Below are 24,749 nucleotides of genomic sequence, written 5' to 3'. Positions count from 1 at the left end.
GAGTCGTTTTAGGCACCGGGCTGTGGCTATGTGACTTTCTGTCGAGGCGTTGCTCGCGGGGTCGTATCAAGGTCGGATGGTGACGTCACAGACGCCGGTGCCGGCGGCGCGGGAGACACATATGTCGGTGATGTCAGGTCTTCTGACCCAAAAGGTAGCAAGCGAGGCGGGAGATCAGTGCTGTCTCTTCTCTGGTCACCCAGCTTCTGTAGCAGCATATCAGACTGCTGCTTGGCGAGCTTCTGAAGTTGCTCCACAGGGTCCTTGTGACAACGCAGAACATTAGTCAGGTCGCAAAGGCAGTCTGCGGGCCCCCAACGGCGTCCATGCAAACATACCCAGTCGGTCTGCGTGGGGACGCCTTCTGCGGCTGGCAGTAGCGGATCACCCTCGCCCTCGACTGGATCTGGGCCATCAACACCCCAGAACTTTGCGCGGCGTATAGGTGCAGGTGTCACGGGCAGACTCGGCCGCTCGTCCTCCCCAGGGAAGTCGGTCAGCCTCGAACTGCGTCGTGGACCTTGGCCTTGCTCATTTTCAGCGCCAGGTCCTGGCAGAGCGATCGTGCCTGGGGCCTTGCGACTGCGCGAACGGCGGTGCTTTTGGATCGCATCGACATAACGCTCAATCTCGGGCATCTCGTCCCAGGCGTTTGATCGGGTGTAAGACGTCCACGGATCCGACGGGGTGATCTGGATCGTAGGCGTGGCCGGAGTGCTTGGCTTGCTGTCTTGATCGACAGTAGAGGCGCCTGTGATGATTGACTCAGTCGACAGCCGTGATGCTGAGGTTCCGGATATCTCACTTGTGGATGTATCCAACGTCGGCATCTGCGGCTTTTCTTCTGATTGCTGCGAAACGTCATCGGGGAACACGCGGCTCGGGGGAGCCTGATTAGCCTCCCAAGGGAAGATCGGTCTCGGCTTCTGCGAGGGCGGCGCCGGAGGCTCCTTTGGAACTTCATACCACATGTCTTTTGGAGGACTAGGATAGCGTGCCGGCGGAACGAACGGCGTGGAGTCTGATGACATCTCGTATGTCATGGCCGGGAAGTTGACAGCTTCGGGCTTCGAATCGGGCGGAGGAGCATGTCTGAAGATAATCATGTCAGCTATTACTGTTCTGTAGGGTATACTCGCCGGACTCGGGTAAACTGACCTTTGCGCATCCCAGGTGGAATAAGTAGGCTGGAATGGTGCTGGCTTTGGCTCTGACTCCGGTTCGGGCGTTGGGGTGGCTGGCGCCCCTTGCTGCTCGGGAATCTGCTCTTCGCGAGCCTCAGTTTCAGCGCCCTCGACGTTGTTTGAGGAGGAGGTGGACACAGTCACGGCTGGAACACCCATCCCGGTCACAAAAGAGCCCGCCTGGTCACTCGGTTCCACAGTGTGTTCGTGGTGGCTACGCGGCGGCTCTGCTGATCCCAGGACAGGCTGGGATGAGGACTGATCTGATTTCTGGTGATCGTGATCTGAGCGACTGTCGCCATGGACTTGCTCATGATACTGCCGCGGCTCGTGTCCATGGTCTCTGTGACCGTAATGCTCACCAGTGGGCTGGGGCTCAGCGGCTTTCGGTCGCCATTCTCCTTTGGTAAAATACTGCACCAGCTCAGGGGTTGGCTGCGATCTGTCAGGCGTTGTTTCAGTTGCTGTTGGGACGGTCGATGTTTGTGTCTGTTGACTGTCAGTTGAAAGGGTCTCGTCGTGAAGGGTCTTCAGAACTTACTGTGTTGCGGTAATGCCTATCATAGACCGCCCACCACCTGCCCGTCATCTCGTTGAAGGGTGAGGCTCCTCCATGATTGACATTTCGACCTTGAAACCAAGGCTTCTCGGCACCAATGAAATGGACCATGTTGATGCTCGATTGGAAATGCCTATACGCAGGCACATACTGGTAATGAGCGGACGGCGTAACGTTATAGGTGAAGCTGATACGATTATAGGTGTTCTTGAAATGCATGTTGATCAAACCCTGGTCGGCGCCGTCGAATGAGATGTTCCTCTCGGCCATGGCCAACATGGCGTAGAAGTCGCCCATGTTCGGAGTGAGGACCATGACGCCGGTGTTGAACAAGTCTGGCCATCCAATGTCGGGGGCGGCCGAGAAAGGATGCGAAATGTTGAAGAGCTCATCGGGGGCGCGGTACGCTACTACGTCGGCATCGATGTACACAATCTTGCGAAACTGAGTCTGCTTCCAGAGATTGATCTTGGTGAAGGCGGAATGCAGATCTGCACGGTTCATGAGGTGGAGGTTGGCCGGCTGAGAGTTTCGTATGCGAGGTACAGAGATGATGTAGTCGTACACAGTCTAAGGCATTTGGTCGTCAGCTCTGCAAAGGCACACAGGCCGCATTTCCGGCCGAGTGCAAGAGTTTGGGCGAACCCACCTGCAACTGCGTTATCACGCCGGCGGACACCGTGTCGAGCGTGACGAGGACGGCCAGCTTCTTGGTGGTGCCGGCATCTCGCAACGAATGCGCCAGCACCAGAGCACCTTTTGTAGTCGTACTGTCAACATTTTGTCGCATGCGACAGCTGTGGTCAAATTGGGCAACTTACCAGGAAGATATGTGTCGTTGAGCAAAAGCTAGCAAGAAATCACCAGTCAGTCAATCCCAAACGTCTGGCAGTCTGGGGCAAAGGGCGCATACGGTGGCGTAGACCTCGTCGGCGTCCCCAATTTGCGCAGCCATTGTGAGCAGAACGGACTCGCACCACAAGATGCGATTGACCCACGCGGCGCGACACGGAGCAGGACGAGAGGAAGCTGCGGGATGGGGGGAAGCAGCTCGTAGGAGGTTCTGGGCGACGAGAAGCTCGAGCAGCTTGTCTCACGTGGAGGAAATGGTGAGGAATGAGGACGGTGTCGTCGAGGAGGTGTGGCAGACTTTCGCCTGCCCGTTGTTGTTGTTTGGGCGCACCACCGCCGCGGGAAGCGGCAAGATGATGTAAGTTGCTAGCGCGTGCGCAGGGCCGTTGCGGGATGCGAGACAGTTCGGAGCACATGCACCTCCAGGGCTAGGCTTGGGGAAGGCGCGCCCGAGAGCTGGAGCTGGAGCTGGAGCTCCTGTGGGGCACGCGACCGGCCAAGCTTGCCTGCATTGCATGGCGCGGGACATGCAGAGCCTGGTCTGGTCCTGTATTTTCTCCCCTCCCCTCCAGGGCTCCCTACCCTCCCGTCTACCTGAGCAGCGCACCAACGACGACACACGCCCCAGCGGCGGCGGCGTCTTGCTCTACGCCTCGTCAGGACACTTAAAGCCCATGAGGGGATTACACAAGCTCGACTCGGCAGCGACCCCTGGTGCGTCTTCATGTCCATGGCACGCCTTTTCTTAGTTTCGCCGACAGTTCCTCCACGACCCGGTTCGCCCGTGGGCACTTCTCGGGGCAAGGATGGCACCCACAAAACAAAGTGCGGGATAGTCCGCGCGGGTTGTCCCTGTAGCTGGACCATCGCGCACTCGGCCAGCTCCTTGCACCCGTCGAGTCGAGGAGTCTGCGACGCAAGGCACGGCTTGGCTTCTGCGAATAAGCCGTCGGCAGCACACCCCAGAAGTTGGGACTCGACCCGAACAGACTCACTGTTCGTGCCACTGGCGGCAGCAAGATCACATCACGCGGTGCCCGGCGGGCAACGCCTCTGCGACTAGGGCCGCCTGGAGACGTTGGAATGCAGCCAAATGACGAGTTTAAGCTGCACAGGAGTGGGTTCGGGCCAGGACCCCTGGCCACTGCATCTCACGCTAACAAGCCGTCCACTTTTCTCGTCTCATTACTAGCCCGGTAGCACGGCAGCCTACTTGAAGTACGTTTTTGAAAATCCGCATGCCAGCCTCGTGCTGGGAAATTGCATCCATTTCGCTTATGCAGGCAAATCGTGCCATCCTTCGGCAGCCCGAGCTATTACGCCCGAGCCGTCGAGCAGGCACGGGCGACGCCAGTCGTTGGGAAAAGTCCCGGCGTGGTGCCGGTGCTTCGAGTTAGGCATCACGGCAATAGAATTGCACGCTCGTACGATGGGAGTAATCGCCAACCAGGATACACGACAGGCAAGGTCACATCGCCGTGCGCCATCTTCCCCTCCTCCACCAGCACAGATCAGCCAAATGACGACAACGTTCGAGTTCTGGCAAAGCTTCCCCGCACGCACAGCTGTCCACAAGCAGGGACTCGAGGCGGCGATCCTGCTCGAGCCAGGCTCGGCGAGGGACAGCTCAACAATCCAGCAAAAGCGATGAAGCCCAAGGAGTTCCACACGGCGGCCTTCCAGGATGCCTCTCCATCTGATTTACACCCGAGAATTAGTTGCTTGTTGTGGGGCGTGCTTGCTTGCGCAGCTTGTGGTCTGCTGCTCCACCCAGATGCGGAGCGTGCATCATGTTATTCCAGTCACTTGTTCTGTGGCAGTGACTGCTATAGGGACCATACATGTCAGATTCAGAACGACTTTGACAACTCGCGCAGTAGTGACTATGGCGCCGGTACGTCTCCTGCTGGCACACGCAGATTCTGCGCAGGTCATGCTACCAGGATATTATGCCTGACATGTTACGAATGTGTGCCCCATTATATATCTGACTGATATGCTCACAGCCTGGTATCAAGTGGCTGAGGCCGTATAGGGACTGTAGGCTCATTCCCACATGGGTCGTCCGTGCCAGTCACACATATAGCCCTGGAGCTTCCACAGCTTCTTCTGGACCTCGCGGGTCCTCCTCCCGGCGAGCATGAAGATCTCCCCTCCTTCGTTAAATGGCTTCGACTCCCGCTTCAGACGCTCCGTATACTCTTTGCCAAGCAGTCTTGGCAGATTGTGCACCGCGACGCTCTCTTTCTTTGGATCGTTTACGATGAAAGTGACGCTTTCGATATCGAACGTGGCAAACGGTCCAGGCTCGGGTGGCTCTTTGACCGCAGCTTTTACATCCTTCGGCGAAGCACCCTCGGGCTTGGGGTGATCAAACCACAAGACTGACCCTCGGTGCTTATACTGCACGTCGTCCCACCCGAAGCACCGCACAATGTAGTGCCTTTCGTCCTCAACGCTAAGCCGGGCGAGGTAGATCAGATCAGCCAGGATGCCGCGGCGCATGAGGTCCAGTACGACCGAATCCATGTCGACGCGCCAGGCTGTGTTGCTAGATGGACGGTATCGTGAACTCGACGCGCCCGGCAGCCGCCGCTCATGGAATCCGGACTTCGGCACGCCCACGGCGCGCACCAGATCCCGTCGCGCGAGCAGATACGCGCTCGGTCCATTGGGGAGCTGCCCTTCGGGGCTCATTGTGGGCAGGTTTTGTGCAACCGGCGGAGCGGCCGGCCTATCGAGCAATGGCTCGAGGTTATCTGCTCGCTTGGTCTTGGTGGTGGCGGTGGTCATCGCGAAAGGATCTAGGTCGTTCGCGCTTCCGTCACCCTCGTCTGGTCCTTGCTGAGACTCGAACTGCTTCAGGAGGACATCCACCGGATCCGCCAGGACGTCCGCCACAGTCTTAGGTATTCTTCCCGTCGTGGTCGAGCCCTCGCCATTCGCGGTATGAGTAGCAGCACCATCAGGGATATCAGCAATGCCCTGCTGCAGCAACAGCGTCCGCGGCACCCACCACGGCTGCTGCGTCACTGGATGTAGCAACAAGTTGAAATCTTGCAGGAAGAAGTTTGGCAAGCGTACTTTGGTCATGCCGCACTGCCTCATGGGAGTCGCCAACGCCATCGCGTACGGGTTCTTGCGGAACTGGCGCTCCACGGAGTTGTTCCCCTCCTTCTTGGACTCGTCCCTCGCCTGCCCTGGTTTCGGTTTCGCCTTTTTGAATCGCTGCTTCGCTTCCCAGAACGTCGGGTCCATTATCGGTGACAGCGGCATGGTACCTACAGCGGTTCTGATCTCGCGCTCCTTCGGGTCGATGTCAAATTCGTGCAGGGGCATGTCATTGCTGTCATTGTGTTCGTGGCTGGCGTCGGCTTGTGCTTGTGCCTGTGCCTTGGATCGTTCGCCCGTGTCTTCCTCCCCTTTACTTTCGTGTCCCGAGATTGTCTGGTTAGTCGCCTTTGTCCGTACTCCCGCCGGTCCGCCGTGCGGAAACTGGTCCGGCGATCGCGGATCGCGCCATGCTCGTAGTCGCCGTCGTGCAGGCCGGGGTCGGGAAGAAGCTAACCACTGCAGACAGCGTGTTGGTCCGCAGGTATGGGCGTTCATGATCTCATAACCGCATGTTTTGTGGTGTACGGAGAGTGTTGTATGTCCAAATAGAAAAATAAAATACAAAAGCGAAAGAGCACGCGTGAACTTGTAAAAGGGTGGTGCAGACGGATCAAAATTCCCACGAGCAAGTGTTGGCCCGCCGCACTATGTCATGGTTACAGGCACAATCGATAAGCAGTGGTGTGGATTGCGGGGGGGCTGGCAGCTCCGCAACTCGGCCTCGGCGCGCGCAAGGACGAGGAGCTCCAGTGAGAGGATAGCTTCATGGCACGAACCTCTACACACACATATGCGCGCCACTACTGCGAAACACACCCAACAGAGAGACTTCTCGTCTCCTCCAAATAACAGTGCTTCGCGATAGATCCAAGTCCGAAATCATTGCCTCCGACCCAGCCACACTCGCCTCGTACCAGCTACTCAACGACCGACAGCAAGAAGAGCAAATACAACCAGCCAATCATTCGCCACAAGAGCTGGCCGCCAAAACCTCCTCAAGCTGTTCTCTCTGCCGTCTTTGCAGAGCACTCACACTACACTTCGACAATCAGGCAACCCTACGAGCATAGAGTATCGCGACGAACAGCAATGAGTTGCACAGCGCTTCGCCCAGCTCCGTGGGCACAGGCGCGGAGAAGACTACTGCTCACCACTGCTTCGCGCCAAACACCAACACCGACACCATCACCGTTCTCGAGGAGGATTGCTGCTGCTACTGTTGGCGCCCTCCAGACACAGCCGGCCAGATACTTCTCACAACACTTCCCAGGGTTTTCCCCTCCTGGTCTGCCTGGGCAGCCTCAGCAGGCGCCGACGGCCTCGCCGCCGCGAGGGGCCGTGCCGCTGCCGTACATCACCGAGGTCACAGTCAGTTATCCTCCTTGAGTTCCTGCGACACCTACTTGACCGCGGCCCGCTGCATGCAGTTTTCCTTGAGCTCCCTCGGTATTTTGTGTTGAACTTGATTTGCTGACGTGCGATGTAGTCTGGTGGCTGGAGGACATGTGAGTATTAGTTCAGGCACGCGCCGTTTTGGCGACGAGCTGGGCCGTCTTCCCGAGCTAGAAGAAGAACCTTGATCCGATTTACTTTACTGACTCGATTTGCGTTGTCCTTTTTTTCCTGGCAGACGACATCTTTTCAAAACTTTTGCAGGTGTGTTGTTATTACCTTCCAAAAGTCTACCGACCTCCGTCACTGTTCACGATAAACTGACTGACTGGCTCCTGGGAATTACGCAGGAACGCATAGTATGCCTCAACGGCGCGATAGACGACACAGTCTCGGCCTCGATCGTCGCGCAGCTGCTGTGGCTCGAGTCGGACAACCCGGAGAAGCCGATCACCATGTACATCCACTCGCCGGGCGGCTCCATCACCGCGGGGCTCGCAATCTACGACACCATGGCGTACATCCGCAGCCCCGTCTCCACGGTCTGCCTGGGCCAGGCGGCCTCGATGGCGTCGCTGCTGCTGACGGGCGGCGAGAAGGGCAAGCGCTACGCCCTGCCGCACTCGAGCATCATGATCCACCAGCCCCTTGGCGGCACACAGGGCCAGGCCAGTGACATACTCATCTACGCCAACCAGATCCAGCGCACGAGGGAGCAGGTCAACGAGATTTACCGCAAGCACCTGAACGAGTCGGCCGGGCGGGAGAGATTTGGCGCAAAGGAGGTCGAGGACATGATGGATCGGGACCGGTACCTCACGGCGCCCGAGGCCAAGGAGATGGGCATCGTGGACGAGATCCTGACGCGGAGGCCCGAGAGAAAGCCTGACGATGACAAGGCGGCGGAAGGGTCGACTGGTTCAGACGCGGCCAAGACTTCCTAGCCTAAATGACTACCCTTGATTCTGGCTGTTATTATGGAATGAGACGCACTCATCTCTACTGATCGGTGTGGGTTTCTTGCACGGTGGCGGGGCGCGAGGCAGGTGGATGGATGTGGTGCTGATAGCTCAGCCAAACCCTTGTTTGCCGCGTGACACATGTCACATTCAGAAATAGTGATTGTGACCAATGGGCCATATTGTGGCCTGCCATCACCGAGGGCTGATCGCTTGCGATGACCCGAAGGCTATGCAGGGCGCGTGCACTAGTGCTCAGAGGAAATGCTAGTCGTAACACCACACAAGAGACATGAAACATCCTCCCCTGGCGCCGAAAAACGAGGCGTTACCACCCCTAGAGAGGGCATGCGGTGTCAGCAAACGGCGGGCAGGCCATCAGTTTCTAGAAGGTGGTCGCCGAGGAGAAAGACGGCCCGGTCCTCGGCAGCACAGCACAGACAATCCAGCTTGGCAGTAGGGATGAGATGGCCTTCTCGGTGGGCGTTTGCGGAAACGCTGATCTGACTGTGCCGTACCGATCAAGACTGCAGATCTTGGGACACGACCGCGCACCTAGAGAGAGAGAATGAGAGGGGGGATGGCTTCCTCTGATGCACGCATGAATAAGGGGCAACACATTCCATAGCATTGGCACAGTCGGGCTTGTCTTTTGCAGGACGTTGCTGTAAGCGCAGGGATCCGTGCAGGCGATCAGTTTGTGGGCCTTCTCTTGCTACATGGGTCCCGTCAAGGGTCGGGGGCGGCGCGGGATATGCAATCCGCCGAGCACGAAAGCCCTGGAGCCTCTACTGCCCCGCCGGCGAGGAAATGACTGCATCGGCAGACCCGGAGTCCGGGGTACGCTTGTGCTGCAAATGGAAGCTGCCTGGTCCAGTGCGTTTCGATGTGCATGCGGCAATGCCTGCAAGTGGTTGTGCTGTAGTATGTAGAGGGGGGGGGCTTCATGCATGCCGCAGATCTTATAGAGGGGGCGGCTGTCTGGCTCTATTACCTAGATCCCAGATACGCTGTCCGCAAGCCTCCAAGACGACCCCTGGCGCCTTGGTGATATTATTAGATTCACACACAGATCCCCGAGCTGCTGTCCAGAAATTGCTCTGCACACAGTAGTGGCAACCAGGGGTGTTTAATCTTCAACCTCAATATCGAGGCTCGTCGACAGGGGCGGCAAAAGGACCCACTCTGTTACCGCAAGACGCGCAGCAAAGGCTCAAGAGACAGAGAGATGATCATCCCTATGCGATGCTCATGAGGTCGCCATACATCCATCCCCGCCCTGTTCGCAAGATGTATTTGCAGAGCTCTGGGAGGGGAACAGCTCATCACAAGTCGAGCCAAGCCTGCCGAGGACGTCATCCTGGCTGGGCCTTGGAGATCAGCCGATGTCAACTGGTAGACGACGGGATTGGGAGTGGAGCTGCTAGGGCCACCGATACAGTCTATTGTGCGCCGTATCTTGACATTACATAAAGCGCCGCGTGCCTCCCAGCAGTCCGGGATATGAGGCATGGGGGGGGGGCGGCCTGTCGTTTGATCAGTGATTCGTGTCGGTCGGCTAGCGTTGCCGCGTCGGGGGACGAAAGCTCGACGACCTACTCAGGCGGCAGGCTTAGGCGGGGCAGGGCAAGCCGGCCAAGGTAGACGGGAAAGCATGACTGACGGACTGGGGGACCAGGAGCCGCGCCAGAGTGCGACGGCCGGCGGCAGGCGACCCAAGGCTTGACTGGAACGTTGCGTTCGTATGCGCCAGGGGTAGCGTGCTCTGGTAGCATCCGCCGGGGATTTTTTTCAGAGTGAGGCCGATCAGGCCGCCCTCCCTGCAGCCAAAGAGAGAGAGAGAGAGAGAGCGCGAGAGTGAGGAGAAAGAGACGAGGGGCTTATATGTCGAGCGAGACCTTTGTCGGAGCCCAGCCTTGGATCAGGAAGGCGCACTTGGCGACCAGCTGACAGGCAAGAAGCACAAGGTTGGGAATCGCGCAACGTCAACTGGTCCCTCTGGTGCCGTGTACAGGCTCGTGTCGCGCATCGGAGGCTTGGGGCAAAGCACAGAGCAGTGGGATGCCCAAACGAGAGACAGGCATGCAAGCAAGCCGACAGACAGGACCGCACCTCCAACGACAGGCAGGGCTCTGACGCCACAGCGCCGGGAGAGCCCCTAGAGCGGGCGCCGGGGTCGCGTCGTGGCAGGCATCCCTTCCGGAGACATGAGCAGGCAAGAGTTCCCCTCGGGCCCCCTGAAAACCCCCCACACCCGAGCACTTGCTCGAGACAGGACCACGCTGTGGCTGGCTGCTTAGCAGAGGGTTGCGGAGGCGGGTGTCGGCTGCGGGACCGCTGGAGTTTAGCGTTGGCTGGTGTCTCGGGGCTCGATTTGTTATTCCCAGGCCCCTCGCCAAACGCTTCTTCCAAAGGCTGCTCTCAATGTACCTCATGGTATGCACAAGAAGCCGCACTTGCATGGGCGGCGCTGCGGAGCACACGCACACAGTCTGCCAGATGCCGGCACTGGCGGCCCAGGGGCTGGCCCATCACGATAACTCGCGTCCGCCCACGAGCATATCGCCCACCTGCGCTACGCTACAGTATCCACCCTCCGGCACTGCTTCGCGTAGAGCGCTCCCCCGCGTGGTGCAGAGCCCGCCAGGATCGTCCTCACGCCTGTAAGCCCTTGTATCTGCGCTGCCTGTCTTAACTTGCAAGGTTCAGGGGGGATGACTGACGATTGCCCAGGCTCTGTCTAGCCCGGTGCTCAGGAGGTGTGCTGCCCACCCGCCCTCGCGGCACTCTCCTCCTCTCTATCAAGGGCCCGCGGGCATTAGCCATCGTGGCCCACCCTGCATGCCTGCATGCCTGCATACCCCGACTGCGACTCAAAGCCACAGAGACATTTTGACATCCTGACACCCGGCCTAATCTCGCTTCAGGACCTCCCCATTGCTGTTCTAGCAGCGTCATCCGCTCTTCGCACGTGCTTCGCCGGCCGCCACGTCCAAGGTAGATACAGTCCTGGTGCAGCCTGCAGGGCTGCTGGTGCTGCTGCTAGTTAACCCCGGAGCTAGGGAGGCTTCCAACCTTTTCTTCTGTCGAAGCGGCAAGAACCCCGGCGACTTCCTCGCATTACATAGTACAGACACCACCACTTTTGCTTGATTCACCCGGCCCATCATACTCGCCCTGTCCTTTTCCTCACCGGTTTTCTCTGCCCTGACCTTGTAGTAGTCTTTATTCCCCGGGCTTTCTGGTTGTAACGCAGCACAAACGTGCGTCAGCAAAAGCCTTCGGCCTCCACATTTTACGCTACCACCACAACGAGAAGCCGCAGACTCGCACCCACCCCAAAGACACCAGGCGGGACCTGTCGGTGCCGACCGTCAACACGCCGTTCAACATTCTTGGCCGTCTCGAGACTCAGCTGTGCTGACCACTGCCGGAACCCAACTGTCAACTGCGACCAGCCCGCACTCTAGGTGCTATGCCGACGGGCTAGCCCGACTATGGCTGACTGCCCAGCACCTGGTGCAGTCCGACCTCAAGTAACAGGCCCCATGAATGTCCAAAGTCGACCTACCCATGGCGGGCCAACGCCATCGCCAGACTATCGCCAGGCAAAGGTCGAGCCTCTTGAGAACCAAACGCTACTCTGCGATATAGCATACTTCAATCCAGAACAGTGTCCGAAGACGACGTTTTCGCACGAGTATCATCAACAGCCATCTCCAGATTCAACCGCGCCTCGCAGTAGGGGCAGCACTCAGCCTTCGGCCTCTCCTTCAGGGACAGCCCCAGCCCCCAAGCCGTTGACATTCAAGGAGTTTGTGTCACCGGCGGCAGCGCGTAAATCGAAGCATGAGAGACATTCACGACAAGAATGGGACTCACGTAAAGATGTCATCCACAAGCTTTACATCGAAGAAGGTCGACCGCTTCGCGACGTGATGAAGATTATGGAATCCCGAGGGTTCAAGGCAACGTGAGCACCCGCCTGAAAGGTCGAGCGTCTGCGCAGAGATGGTCAGAGCTGATCAACGGCTATGTGACAGGACGAAAATGTACAAGCTACGTTTGGCTGAGTGGTAAGAAGCATACCGCCATACGTGCCAGCCTCCTCTGGGACTGAGGTTGGCGGAGCAGAGAGAGTACATCCGTGCTGACCATGAACAGGGAATTCAACAAGAACAATCGTGAACGGGATATTGTGGCGATGCTGCAGGTTCAAGGCCAACGGAGTGCTGCAGGCAAGACGACGACCTTTAAACGGCACGGAAAGCCTGTCCAGATCGAGGCGTATTTGCGGCGCAAAGGCATCGATACCCTCAACCTTCCAGACGCCATGCCCGAAGATCAACGGCAGCTGCCTACTTATATCCGCCAGCTTACACCGCCGCCATCTGTCTCTGTGAGTGGGCACGCACGTTTGCAAGAACTGCTGTTCCAGTGCTTCCGCGATCTTGCCTGGAAACGGCAAGCCTCAGTCGGGCGAGGCGTGTCGTGGATTGTGGAAAAGGGTCTCTACGTTGGAACTCCGACCATGATGGCTCTGCGCGACATGTATGATGCCGACTGCCTATTCGCCCAGGGGCTTCCCAAATTAGGCGGTGCTGTCTGCGAGCGCTCATTTCGGTCAATACACCACTTGGTCCTGGACCCGACCTTGGAAGGCTTCTGCCACCTTGTCACAAACCTACAGCGCATGCGTAGTCCAGGTATCGGAAAAGAAACTTGGAGATACCTCTCGGGCTACGCCCGAGCTATCCAGGCCACGGGGCCCATCAAGCCGTTGCTGGAGAATATCGAGAAGCTCTTCGATGGCGACCAGGTCGGGCTGGCGGAGCGGCAAGAATTTCTGACCGATTGCATCGACCACATCCTGATCTCCGACGAAAATGAGGTTGGCTTTCCTCCGTCGACCGTCACGCAACTATATCCCTTCCTGTTCCAGATTCCCGTACTGGATGGTTCGACCGACCCGCGATATCGGCGTCTCCAGCAGCGATGCGACATTGGCCGGCTAGCACAGCTTCGAGGAGTTCAGAGAAAATTGTCCACCCCGTCCGAAACGCCCGCTGATTCGTCCGTCAAGACTGAGGAGATGGCATTTGAGATTGCCATGATGAAACGCGTGCAGGCCGAAGAGGAAGCGTTCTTCGAGTCACTACAGTTGCTCATGGTTGGTGATCAGAGCAACTGGCTCAGCCCAGAAGTGGCGTCGTTGTGTGCGTCCATCATCGCGCGCGCCAGTGACCCCCAGTTCGAGGGCGGCTACTACGCCTACAACGCCTACAAGGGCTTAGCCGCTCTCAACAAGACACTCTGGGACCAGGAAAGGGTTCAGGAGCGCATAGTCGAGGTCCTGGCACCTCAGGAGTATGGTGTATCGTTGTCGCCAGTATCGCCGACGAGTAGTTCTGTAGCTGCCTCTATTGCCAGCTCTCCGAGCCAACAATATTCACCACAGTCGACACCATCGAAGCTCGAGCTCGCGGTATCCTTTCTAGAGCAAGCAATCATGATCCTGGAGCGATGGACAGACTCGGAGGCACTGCTCCTCGAAGACCTCGGCAAGCTGGAAGAATGGTGCCGGCAATGCGGAGATCTCGCGAGGGTTGCGAAGGCACAACGGATGCGGGAGGACTGTGTGAGCACGCTTTTGGAAAAGTCTCTATCGCTAAACTTGTAAGAAGTCCGCGGCGGTGAGCAGCATCTGAACTATCTTTCAATATATGAGTCGAAGAAATGGAGAGAGCCAAAGAATGAAACCCATGTCGGCGCAAATAGCTGCCCTTTGTGAATCATGTTGCCAAGCTCCTCAGTAGCGGGCATTTGTTTTGGTTGGTTGCACCTCCAAAATGTACGTACATCCTCAAAAAGTCAGGTCATTTTGAGCCGAGGCCCTCGGGCCGCATCCCCATTGGATATGCCAAGGCTGTCCCGGTTGTCAGATTACGGGCCATCCGACGTGTGCGCACAGACATCCTGGACCAGAGGCCGACTATTAGTCTTTGACGTCAAACCACCGCACCCAGGCTCTGATTGGCTGCGACAACTGTCAGCATGGGTATCTACATGTGCGTATGTGGGGGTAATCTGGGTCGCATTGTTGCTCGACCATGACGGCGGTCGCTCTCTTTCAACGGCGTTTGTCGTGGTGGTGGTGGTGGTGGTGGTGGGCATGTCGACTGGACCGTTGTGCTTTCCGAGAAGGGAAGAGAGCTCCAAATAGTTGGATGACGTCACGGAGCTCGGCCGAACCCATTAGCCCATGTTGCTGCGGGCAGGAGTGCGAGTAAGGACCCCTGGCGAGTGTTCCTTTATGGGAAAACGGCGCGAGATGGGGGTCGGTTCAGTCCACACTTGACATGCCAGGAACCGCCGGAGCTTCTTCGCCCTCATCGTCTCGATCGGGCAGCTTTTGCTCGGCTGCGGCGGGTTCTATTTGCCCTGGATAGGGAGACGTTGAAGTACCTCCCATCTGACCAGAGATGGTCAGTGGAGTGAGTGGGAGGAGGTGACCCGGACGGCTGCACCGGCAATTGCTGTTGCTGTGTTGGGCGGAATTGGGATGGGATAGGGCGGCCGTCACAGGGGCGGCTACATCATCCATTGTCATCGAGTGATAATCGCGGTAGCCTGGACCGGAGCCGATTTCGTGCCCACTGCTGCCCCGCGGTTGGGGTTGCTTACTCGCGGATGGGTCTGTCGTTGTGGTATTTCAGGCAACAACCATGATGGTGCTTTTAGTCAGTGCAGTGATGACGAGCACAAAACGGCGATGCACATGTTGCAGCTGCTGTCTCTGGTTGATAGGAACCGCGTAGAGGAGCTTGCAGTCCAGTCTCTATGGTTGCGAGAGACTCTGGCGGAGAGAAAGGTACACTACTTACCCTAAGGTACTACTTACTACCTTAGGGTGAAGGGGGCAAGGTTCCAGGTCGCTGTTGTCCAGGATGAGACTCTCTCTGAGTGGCTCCCGGAGCTCCTCCTGTGGCAACGGCACCCACCCGAGGCTGGCCCCCGAGTGCCCCACTCGAGTTTCGGGGGCTTTTGGGGGCCTGCATCGTCACTGCATCTACGTTAGTGTACTTTGCCTCCTTCGCGACTTCCTCCCACTGCCGTCCCTGCCGTTTCGCCAGACCTGCCATTCTCCAGACTCTTCTTCTCGGCTTCCGTCCGCCGCCGGTTCGTGGGCCGTACGCTGCTTGGGACCCGTCCCCTTTGCTCAAATCACCCTGCATCTTCACACCACCATCTTTTGTCCCTAAGCGCTTTCTCGTCTCCCCTGACTCTGGGCGCTTTCCCTTATCTTCGTTCTCCTCGGCCTCTTTCACCCTACGCCCGGTCTTTGAGGCTTCGTCCCTTCTCCTCCTCCTCCTTTTTTTGTATTCCTCCCTTTGCACCTGCTGCCGCTGCCATGGCGACCTCGAACGACGTCGACCTGCGCCCTTCCAACGGCGCCAACAATCACGACCATGTCCTGCGTCCCCGCCCGCGCAAGCCCCAGCACTCCCAGATATCTGGCCTCGTCAAGGAGCTCAGCTCTACGGCCTCGTCGCAGCTCACGGCAGAAGATCCAGCCTCGGGCCTTACTAGGTTCGCACCTCCTACGCACCCAATTCCTACCCGTGGATCTTGTCTTGCTGTGATGTACCCTGGCTGACACGGCTCCTTCTCACTCGCGCCACAGTGGTCGATCGACGCCGATACCAGAAAACGCCCCCGAGTCCACGAAAGCAATCTCGTCTGCGCGCAAGCAGGTTCGCGCAGAGCGGCGAGGCCGCATCTTCCCAACGATCGAGTACGCCTCGCGCGTGTCGCACTTTGATCCCGAATCCGACTACCGCGACTTCCATGGCTTCTTCAACCTCTTCTGGATCGGCCTCGCCATCATGGCCACCACGACCATGCTGCGCAACTACAAGGACACGGGGAGCCTCCTGCGCATACAGATCTGGCAGCTCTTTCCCATAAAGCTCTGGCACCTCGCCATTGCCGACTTCCTCATGGTCGCTAGCACCGCCATCAGCCTGCCCCTCCACAACTTCACTCGTCGCAGCTCCAGCACGAGCGCCTGGACCTGGAACAAGGCTGGTATGGCGTTTCAGAGCATCTACCAAGTTGCCTGGCTCGCGCTGTGGGTCGCTCTGCCATTTATACTCGAGTGGACATGGACGGCGCAGGTCTTCTTCCTCCTGCACACCATGGTCCTGCTCATGAAGATGCACTCGTACGCCTTCTACATTGGTCACCTCTCCGAGACGGAGAAGCGCCTACATGCCCTCGACAACCCAAAGAGCCCTGCGGCATCCAAGGCTCCGGCGTATAATTACCCCACCGCCGAGAATCCGCAGGGCGGGCACCCCCACGCCGACCTCGATATCGACACCGACAGTGACGAGGGTGAGGGCCTTGCGCAGCTCCGCGAGGATCTGGCGCGCGAACTTACGAGCCCGATCGGCAATGTCACTTACCCACAGAACCTGACGTGGTCCAACTATATTGACTACCTGCTCTGCCCGACGCTCTGCTACGAGCTCGAATACCCACGCGCCAAGTCGATCAACTGGACGTCGCTCATCGCCAAGATTGTCGCGACGTTTGGCTGCATCTTCTTGTTGACCATCATCTCCGAAGAGTTCATCCTGCCGGTTTTGCAAGACTCAAACCTGCGCCTGCAGGCAAAGCCTTCTGCCGGAGAGACGCTACTGATCCTCGCCGAGTCTATTTCCTGGCTCCTCTTTCCGTTTATGCTCACCTTCCTCCTCGTGTTCTTGGTCATCTTTGAGTACGTCCTTGGTGCTTTTGCTGAGATCACGCGTTTCGGCGATCGCCACTTCTACAGCGACTGGTGGAATAGCACCGACTGGATGGAGTTCAGCCGCGAGTGGAACGTGCCCGTTTACAGGTTCCTGCGGCGGCACGTGTACCATACATCGCGGCCGAAGATCGGGCGCAACATGGCGACTCTGATCACGTTCCTCATCTCGGCGTTTGGCCACGAGATTGTCATGGCCTGCATCACCAAGAAGTTGAGAGGTTACGGCTTCATCTGCCAGATGCTGCAGCTGCCCATCGTCATGCTCCAGAACACTCGTTTTGTCAGGAAGCACAAGACGGCCAATAATGTGCTGTTCTGGTGCAGCATGATTTTGGGTCTGAGTCTGGTGAGCATTCTTTGTTGTATTTTGCCTCTTTCGACGGTCTAATGCTAACACTACTGTCATTTTCGCAGATCTGCTCGTTGTACGTCCTCGTCTAGTGTAGTTAGGGGGTTTCACATGATCTGCATATGCGATTGATCCTCCAAATCACGACAGATCTTCCACATAATATAGATACAAAAGAGAGTATAACTAAGAAGCGGAAAGGAAGGATGATGGATGTTGCCGTGGGCCGGTATTCTTAATATCAGAGGTGGTCCCTTGGCACGGCGCGGCGCGACGCTGTGCACATATTTCATCGCATCCTCTCTTTTTCCCTCCTTGCCTCACATTCATTGCAGATATCCTTTGTGGTACTCCACCATACCGCTGTCCTAGCACATACTGTGTTTCTCTGTTTTCTTTTTCATTATTATACCCCATCCATCATTTACATTGTCAACCTCTCTCCACTTATATTACCTGCCCGTCGTCCGCCTCTAGATTAGACAAAAACATGGTATCAAACACTGCCGGTTGGTGACTGTCTGTCTGTGCAAGTGCAAGCATGAATACGTGACACAGGGCACAATCAACAAAGTGGCCACACTCCTTCAAGGTGATGGGCATAATCTGGAATGGGAAGCAATCAGGACCGGACCTTCACTGTGCACCACGTTTTTGCTTTTTAAAAAGGTCAGTCGCATTGTCAGAGTGGTCACTTTTGCTATATTCAATACATACTCCCAAACGCCTGCTGGGGGCTAGCGACGTAGGCTAATGGTTCCTCAAGCGAGTTCTGTTGTTTGTGTTGTGGGGTTTTGTGGTTAAACGACAAGAATCTTCCAAACACTTTGCGGTGATGATTTGAAGCTCGATGGTCAGTCGATACGACTCCGCCCGGGGTATCGCGAACAGGGGAGGAAGATATTGCCGCATCACCGTTTTCCTTCGGTCCACGGCCTCCATGTTGGCGAGATGACGAATGTGAACACGTGCCGGCTGTTTTGAGTTCGACCAAAAATGTTCGAGAAGGAATAAAAACAACGGGGAATCATGTAATTGCGCGTGATGCTAAGGAGAAGGGCACGCTATGCCGGTGGTATCTCAAACGAGAAAAGAGTATTATGAAGTGATGTAAGTGGTGGACGACGGTGGCAGGCCGTCGCTGCAGGTTGGTAGGAACTTTAATGCGGCAGTTTTGCACAAAGGCACGGTTAAACTTCTATGAGGTATAAGAAAGAAAGAACTTTGAACGCCTCGCTGTTTTGGTCACGTCGGGCGTGCTCCCCCCCAAAATGGCTCCGTGAACGCCAGGTTGAGAAATGAATGAAAAGTGCCTGCGGTCAAAGCTGTGTACAAGCCGGCCAAAGAGAAGTATCGCAAACATCGTAGTCGGTATCGTCAGAAGCTCACCCGAAAGTGCGGCAGTGTGCAGGTATGCATCACGGCGCCTAGGCGTTCGACAGAACTACATGACGATGCAGCAGCCACAGCCCGCTTCCTTCTTCTTCTTCTCCTCCGCAACTTCCAGCGGCTCCGGTCGCTGCTCTGCCGTTGGCTGAGGCTGAGGCTGGATAGGAGGTGCGCCGATCCGCGGACTTGGCATTGGGCTGACCTGGGGCTTGTCCTGAATCTTTGGCATGGTCGAGTATGAACTTGTGCCCGGCCGGCTGCCGATTGTGGGACTCTTAGCCTCTCCCCGTAGCGGCCATTCTGGATTTTGCTCGGGCTCTTCCGGAGCGACCTTGGGCTTCTGCAGCTCCGGGGGCTTCAAAAGCTCGTGCTCATTCAGGGGCCGGAAGTCTGTGTCGTATACGTTGCCGAACTTGCCCTCAGACTCCCATTTCTCCTGCTGCAAGCGCTTCGCAACAGTAGGTAGGAGTTGTTGGTCCGGTGGCAGGCGAGGGTCCGGCTTGTAAGCCGATACCATCCACGGCGGTTCGCCTTCGGGGGCTCGGATCTCGCCTGATCTCGTGGTTGGCCTCGTCGTCGAAGTGCTGCGACCCTTTTCATTTGAAGTCGAACCGGACCTAGTCTTGGGCCGGGACTGTGCAACTGGCTTGGCAGGACCCGAAGACTTGCGGGGTTGGGCGGCCTTCTTTGGCGAGGTCTCCCCTGCTTGCTTCTTCGCGGATTGTCCCTTGGGAGAATCGTCCATGAGGTGCGAGCTGCCGCTAGCAGTACGTGTTTTAGACAAGGAGAAGGATTGATCGTCGTCGAGAAGTGTTCCGTGACTAGCTTTCCGGGACATGGGAGCGTCACGGTCGAGAAAGTCCGCTGGTATCGGAGCCGGACTGAGTTTCGCAACAGGGATTTTCGAGCTTTTACCAGTGCCGCCCTGAATCCAGTACTGCTCGTTAGCATCCTCTGCGATCTCGTCGGGCAGACGCAGATCCCAGCTTGGCACCTCGACCTCCGGCGTCCAGTCCGACTGAACCGAGTTCTTGCGAGAGGTTGGGCGTGTGTGGCTATGCAGAGAGTTGTCGGTATCGCGCCTCTGGAGGCTTGCCTTGTCTTGGCTTCGATCCCGTCGAGGCCGACTGGGTGCTCTGACCCTAGGTAACACGATTCCAGCTGCCTGCAGCTCTTCGCTCTCGATCTTCGCCAACTTGTCCCGATGAATCCATTTCGAGTGCTCTGCTACGTCGCCCGATTGAGTACGCTCCGTGGCCGGGCGCTTGCTGTCCGCAACCGAGGCAGACCGTGTTGTCCGAGGTTGGTTCTCTACTCAGCGTTAGCAAGGGCCAGTCCACTTGTGGAAAGGACTTGGTTGAGTTCAACATGAGCGAGAATTTGAATATGCCCGTTAACATCATCTCAGCTACGCACCTTTTAGCGCACCGTACTCGCTTCCCCGGTACGGATCGTACTCGACCTGGCCTCCAGTGTACACCGCCGAGTCGTGAGACGACCCGTTCAGGTGGGCTGCGTCCTCATAATCATTGCGCATCTTGCCCTAGCTACGCCTAACTGTTTTGACAGCTTAGAACAGCCCTGTAGTTTTGGCCAGACGCTCAATTCGGAGTCTAGACATGGACTAGCCGCGCAGACTGTCGGCAAATAAATTGGCCGGCAGAAAGCGCGACCCGTGAGCAGTGGATACGGGGCTGTCGAGTTATGAGGTCAGTTCCGAGGTGGTGTTTGGCGACAATGACGGTGAAGTGGTGAGACAGTGGGCGTGGAGCGGTGCGGGGACTGTCTATCGAGTCAAGTGAGACAGAATCGACCGTGTGGGCACCGTTTCGAGGTCAGCTCCGAGCTGGTGGTTGCACACGTGGACGATTGGATTTTCGTGCCACGCCAATCTCTTGTTGCGGCCACAAGGGTCTCGGCGGATGTAGCGGAAGGCTTTGTTGTGGTGAATTATATCAGAGGCTAGGTGGTGACCAGCACGGCTCGCCTGAAAGCTAAGGCGAGAGAGAGAGAGAGAGAGAGGATGAGAGAGAGAGGGAGGGGGGAAAAGCCCGCGGGTGCTCGTCGTGCGTCGAGATGGGCAGGCTTGACCAGCGGAGGGAAGGTGGCTGGGCCGAGCGAAGGGAGGGAGGCGCAGTTGCGGTACAGAAGGGGAGGTTGTTGTGCAGAGGACGTGAGGACGTCAATGAGGCAGGCGGAGATGGTCGCGGACGGCGGGAGTCGAGTAGTGGTGGCGAGGGAGCAAGGCGGCGCGGGCAAGCGTGCGGGCGGCGGCAGGAAAGGAGAGGACGGATCGTGAAGCAGCAAGACCAGACGGGGGCGGACAAGTTTGGAGGACGTGGAGCGGGAGCGCGCAGGTGTGCCGGTGAAGGCGAGCCGTGTGCTGGGCTAATTGGATGCAGGGTCTCTGGCGCCTGCGGGCAGGGGGTTGGCAGGGCGAGCAGTCACTTGCGTATCTCTGGCCGTTCCGTCTTGGAGAGAGAGAGAGATTCAATCGCCCTGATGATAAGAGTCCGCAGCCGCATCACCAGCAGGCACATAAATACAGCAGGCGTCGTGCATTCGGGCATAGACTCGAGTCCTGCCATCACTTGCTCATCATCGCCATAGCACGTATAGCCGTGGGCCTTGTTTCGCTGCGTTGCACTCGCTGGCTGTTGACAACGTCGCCCTGCACTTTTTCCACGGCCAGGGATGGTGAGGCTTCAATCACGTTAGCCTCGAGCCTGGGTGACCCCCGGCCGGCCCGCCCACTCGACAGGGCCGCGACCGCGTCTACTGGCCCTCTTTTCCACCGTTGAATTAAACGCAATGTCCCTGGCCCTGCACAACGCGTGGGGCCTGCCCAGTCTCGTCACGCGTCGGCCTCCCGGCCAGGGCTGGCACAGGCAGGACAACTCCCGGCCTGGTTACCAGTCACTTGGGTGGCTTCTGGGATGATGGGTCAAGGATTGCCCGTCGACCGAGTCGTCTTGGACGTGAGCGTGAGCTTCGTGTGTGCTGTGCTGTCGCTTGGGAATGGAAATGGGAATCTGCGGATTGCACCAAGAGGCACGATCCAGTATGACCCTTTGGCCACGCCTCGCACGCACGCACGTACAACGACCAGGGACATCCATCTTGCTCTTGTTCATGCTTAGCATGACCCCCACAACGTGCCTGGATCTATGCATTCGGACGCGCACGTACTCTTATGCGGAGGCCGAGGTGTCTTGCAGGTGCGCAGAAAGAGACGGTGACATCGGACGACGTCGGACAGGGTCGTGCGTTCCAAGCGGAGATCCAGTCTACCTGCCTGCCATTTTGCCGTGATAGAGAGCTCCTTCCAGGCCAGGTGGGGGTTCCATAACTTGCACTGCCTGCCTAGATCTCACCTGGCCATTGCCTCCCAAAATCTGCAGCACCATCCCTTGCTATCGAAGCTAGGTCAGGGTAGACGATACAGCAGCTATCAAAAATGTTGGTAGAGACGTGACAACTTCGACATGAGCACTCGAGCGAGCAATGTGTCGCGGTGTTTCCAGGGTGGCCTGGACGGGTAAGGCGCCTCGAGCAGTACATCACCCAAACATGCCTTAAGCAGCAGCAATATCTTCAGAATTCGTCATATGTACCACTCACTGCTGCGGCGAGTCACGATGGATGCTTCACCCAGGACCCGGCGGACGCGCTTCGTCTGCGTGTCGGATACACACAACGCTACCGTCAAGTTGCCCAGTGGTGATGTCCTCATTCACTCTGGCGACCTCACCAACACGGGCAGCTACAGTGAGGTTGGTTATTCTCGAGTGAGGCTGTTCCATCGCCTGCCGCTGACTATATTCCCCGTCGTCCAGCTGTCGAAGCAGCTCGCCTGGCTGGCCAAGCAAACCTTTGAGTGCAAGATTGTCGTCGCAGGCAACCACGATCTGACCCTAGATGGCGGCTTCTACGCCGAGCACGGCCTTTACCACCACAACACCAACCCCCAATCTCCAGAGGACTGCGAGAGACTCATTCTTGGCACCCCTGGAATCACATATCTCAACCACTCAAGCACAAGGATAACTCTCACATCACCAACTGGCCCACGAACAACCTTCTCAGTCTTTGGCTCGCCCTACACGCCCAAGATGAGCACGTCGACGGGCCAATGGGCCTTCCAGTACCAAGCCGGCGACATCAACCTCGGACGCAGGATATGGCAAGATATTCCCCTCAACACGGACATCCTCATCACCCATGGCCCAGCGCGCACCCACAGAGACGAGCAGTACCTCCGCCAAGACGGTTCCGGCGGTGGTCCTGCAGGTTGCGAGGCCCTAAGGCAAGCCATGTGGCGCGTCCGCCCGCGATTCGCTGTCTGCGGTCACATCCATGAGGGTCGTGGTGCTGAGCGCGTGCGGTGGGACCTGGACAACCCAAACGTCAAGTTCAAAGAGAAGGCGGCACCTGAACTCTGGGAAGATCCGGGGGCTGGCAATAACAAGATCTGCCTGGTCGATCTGACCAGAAAGGGCGGCAGGCCTTTAGACAATGATGGAAGTCGGGCAACTCTATCGGGAACGCAAACTACTGGACAGCCAGGTTCATGTGCCGCTGAAGATATTGCTGCCGCTGTTGGTTGTGGTGGTGGCGTGGCGGTCCCAGGTCTCGGTGTGGAAGGGCTTGGTGGGAATCCGTCCTCGCCACGGAGCGACCAACCCGCCTTGGTAGGAAGGTTAGGCCGAGCAGAGACGTGCATCGTAAACTGCGCCGTCATGTCGGGGTCTTACCCACATCGAGGCCCACGGCGGCTGATGAAGCCTATTGTGGTTGACATCGATTTGCCTGTATGCGAGTAGAATAGAGCAAAACCGGCCAATTTCAAACAAGCTCGACGAGCCTTTAGTAACCGCTCCTGGTTCTGGAATTGAGAAGGTTGCCTGATATTGCATATTGCGTGGCTCACATCAATTGCATACGAGTCCGATACGCTGGACGGATGGCCTCATACTATAGCATCGTTCAGCTCACAATGATTCGTAACCAAAGCCCTCGGTCAACCACGATCTGGCGAGCTCACAATATTGGCCTGGCAAGTTGCGTGCTGCCCTGTGAAATAATTGAAAGATATTTGTCAGTTTATACAATACCCATGACCCTTTTAAGGCCATCCAGAGACCAGGTAATATTCACAACAGCGGATTATTGGCAGCTCTGTTCTGTTACGTGGCGATTCATCCAGCAAAGTCCCAATGCGATAAATGACGAGGAAAACAGGAGTTCGAGGTCCGGAAGCACGTCATATAAGAAACATACCGCCTTGGGGGGGTCTCAAGACGTTTCTAGATAGTCCTTTGGCTGCTGTGGAACGGCAGTCGATCGTGTCCAAGTACCACGGAGGCGCCGGAAAGGAAGCAGCCAAGGCAGTGGGTATTTTTGTACATTAATGTATACAAGGCGGAACAATGGTATCTGACCGTAGTGGAAGGCACAGCGACGGTCTACTGGCGGGCCCTGCAATATATCGAGAACTTTTTTGGTCGAGTCCACGAGCAGAATTTACGCTCCAAGAACACGGAATAACAAGCAAGAAGCATAGAGGGATGTTCTGCCATGACTTCTAATATCCACGATGTGACTACAACACAACACCTTGGAAGAATCAGTCCACGCACAAGTCAAGGTACACGGCTTTGCGCTGGCCAAGGCAGTGTTGATTGATTGAATCAGCAAGTGCCCAGCTCGTAACTTCCTTCTGGTGAGAATCTTCACATTTATTGATGATCAGATTGCGGAACTAGTTCACTGCTATGCATCCCCTTTGACATGGAGCGCTTTTTTGTCCGTTGAGCGCGCACGTTACGAATAATGTATACTATTTGGCCATACCACATTCTACTTTTTTGGTATCTGTTTTTAACCTGTCATGTTGATTGTCCATGATCTGGCAAGTTCGCCTCTCTGATCTCCGATGATCACCATGCAGCAGCATCTGGCGCGGTGAAGCAAAGCGGTCACAACCAGCACACTCTTGCAATAATACGGTCTACTCTGCCCCGCGGGACCAATATCACAACTCCCGAAAAGAATTTGTCTGCGACTGGACGACGAAAAGAAAAAAGAAAATCCCCAGTCCGACCAGCCGAGCCCCTTGCTCAACCAGACTTACTAT

At 57.1% G+C, this 24,749-nt stretch overlaps 8 protein-coding genes across 8 annotated transcripts; 5 read left to right on the top strand and 3 right to left on the bottom strand.

Moving 5' to 3' along the window:
- Window positions 1-26: 26 nt before the first annotated feature.
- B0I36DRAFT_373433 (nucleotide-diphospho-sugar transferase) lies at window positions 27-2,698 on the bottom strand (the record flags this gene model as incomplete). Its single annotated transcript, XM_046160198.1, has 7 exons — window positions 27-263; window positions 339-1,092; window positions 1,159-1,673; window positions 1,726-2,313; window positions 2,393-2,499; window positions 2,565-2,592; window positions 2,657-2,698. 7 exons carry the CDS (start codon window positions 2,696-2,698, stop codon window positions 27-29), a joined length of 2,271 nt encoding a protein of 756 aa, XP_046013709.1.
- Window positions 2,699-4,377: 1,679 nt separating this feature from the next.
- On the bottom strand, window positions 4,378-6,299 carry B0I36DRAFT_320221 (uncharacterized protein). The gene has a single exon (XM_046153525.1). It carries the CDS (start codon window positions 6,202-6,204, stop codon window positions 4,642-4,644), a length of 1,563 nt encoding a protein of 520 aa, XP_046013708.1. The 5' UTR covers window positions 6,205-6,299; the 3' UTR covers window positions 4,378-4,641.
- A 72-nt stretch (window positions 6,300-6,371) lies between these two features.
- On the top strand, window positions 6,372-8,481 carry B0I36DRAFT_320219 (Clp protease-domain-containing protein). Its single transcript, XM_046153524.1, has 4 exons — window positions 6,372-7,077; window positions 7,196-7,214; window positions 7,340-7,365; window positions 7,452-8,481. The coding sequence occupies exons 1-4, from the start codon at window positions 6,799-6,801 to the stop codon at window positions 8,043-8,045; spliced, it is 918 nt and encodes a 305-aa protein (XP_046013707.1). The 5' UTR covers window positions 6,372-6,798; the 3' UTR covers window positions 8,046-8,481.
- A 2,912-nt stretch (window positions 8,482-11,393) lies between these two features.
- B0I36DRAFT_101660 (uncharacterized protein) lies at window positions 11,394-12,126 on the top strand. Its single transcript, XM_046147728.1, has one exon. It carries the CDS (start codon window positions 11,558-11,560, stop codon window positions 12,035-12,037), a length of 480 nt encoding a protein of 159 aa, XP_046013706.1. The 5' UTR covers window positions 11,394-11,557; the 3' UTR covers window positions 12,038-12,126.
- On the top strand, window positions 11,652-13,872 carry B0I36DRAFT_101655 (uncharacterized protein). Its single transcript, XM_046147727.1, has 2 exons — window positions 11,652-12,136; window positions 12,225-13,872. Exons 1-2 carry the CDS (start codon window positions 12,072-12,074, stop codon window positions 13,738-13,740), a joined length of 1,581 nt encoding a protein of 526 aa, XP_046013705.1. The 5' UTR covers window positions 11,652-12,071; the 3' UTR covers window positions 13,741-13,872.
- Window positions 13,873-15,471: 1,599 nt separating this feature from the next.
- On the top strand, window positions 15,472-17,316 carry B0I36DRAFT_240546 (MBOAT, membrane-bound O-acyltransferase family-domain-containing protein; the record flags this gene model as incomplete). Its single annotated transcript, XM_046149768.1, has 3 exons — window positions 15,472-15,650; window positions 15,745-17,221; window positions 17,290-17,316. The coding sequence occupies 3 exons, from the start codon at window positions 15,472-15,474 to the stop codon at window positions 17,314-17,316; spliced, it is 1,683 nt and encodes a 560-aa protein (XP_046013704.1).
- A 1,352-nt stretch (window positions 17,317-18,668) lies between these two features.
- Window positions 18,669-20,150, bottom strand: B0I36DRAFT_348024 (uncharacterized protein; the record flags this gene model as incomplete). Its single annotated transcript, XM_046156638.1, has 2 exons — window positions 18,669-19,924; window positions 20,030-20,150. 2 exons carry the CDS (start codon window positions 20,148-20,150, stop codon window positions 18,669-18,671), a joined length of 1,377 nt encoding a protein of 458 aa, XP_046013703.1.
- Window positions 20,151-22,251: 2,101 nt separating this feature from the next.
- Window positions 22,252-23,884, top strand: B0I36DRAFT_361622 (Metallo-dependent phosphatase-like protein; the record flags this gene model as incomplete). Its single annotated transcript, XM_046158508.1, has 2 exons — window positions 22,252-23,091; window positions 23,855-23,884. The coding sequence occupies 2 exons, from the start codon at window positions 22,252-22,254 to the stop codon at window positions 23,882-23,884; spliced, it is 870 nt and encodes a 289-aa protein (XP_046013702.1).
- Window positions 23,885-24,749: the final 865 nt, after the last annotated feature.

Source organism: Microdochium trichocladiopsis (assembly GCF_020744255.1).
Source record: "Microdochium trichocladiopsis strain MPI-CAGE-CH-0230 chromosome Unknown B0I36scaffold_4, whole genome shotgun sequence".
Taxonomy (NCBI): Eukaryota; Fungi; Ascomycota; class Sordariomycetes; order Xylariales; family Microdochiaceae; genus Microdochium; species Microdochium trichocladiopsis.
Note: the sequence above shows the minus strand (reverse complement) of the source record. Positions and strands in the feature narration are given on the sequence as shown.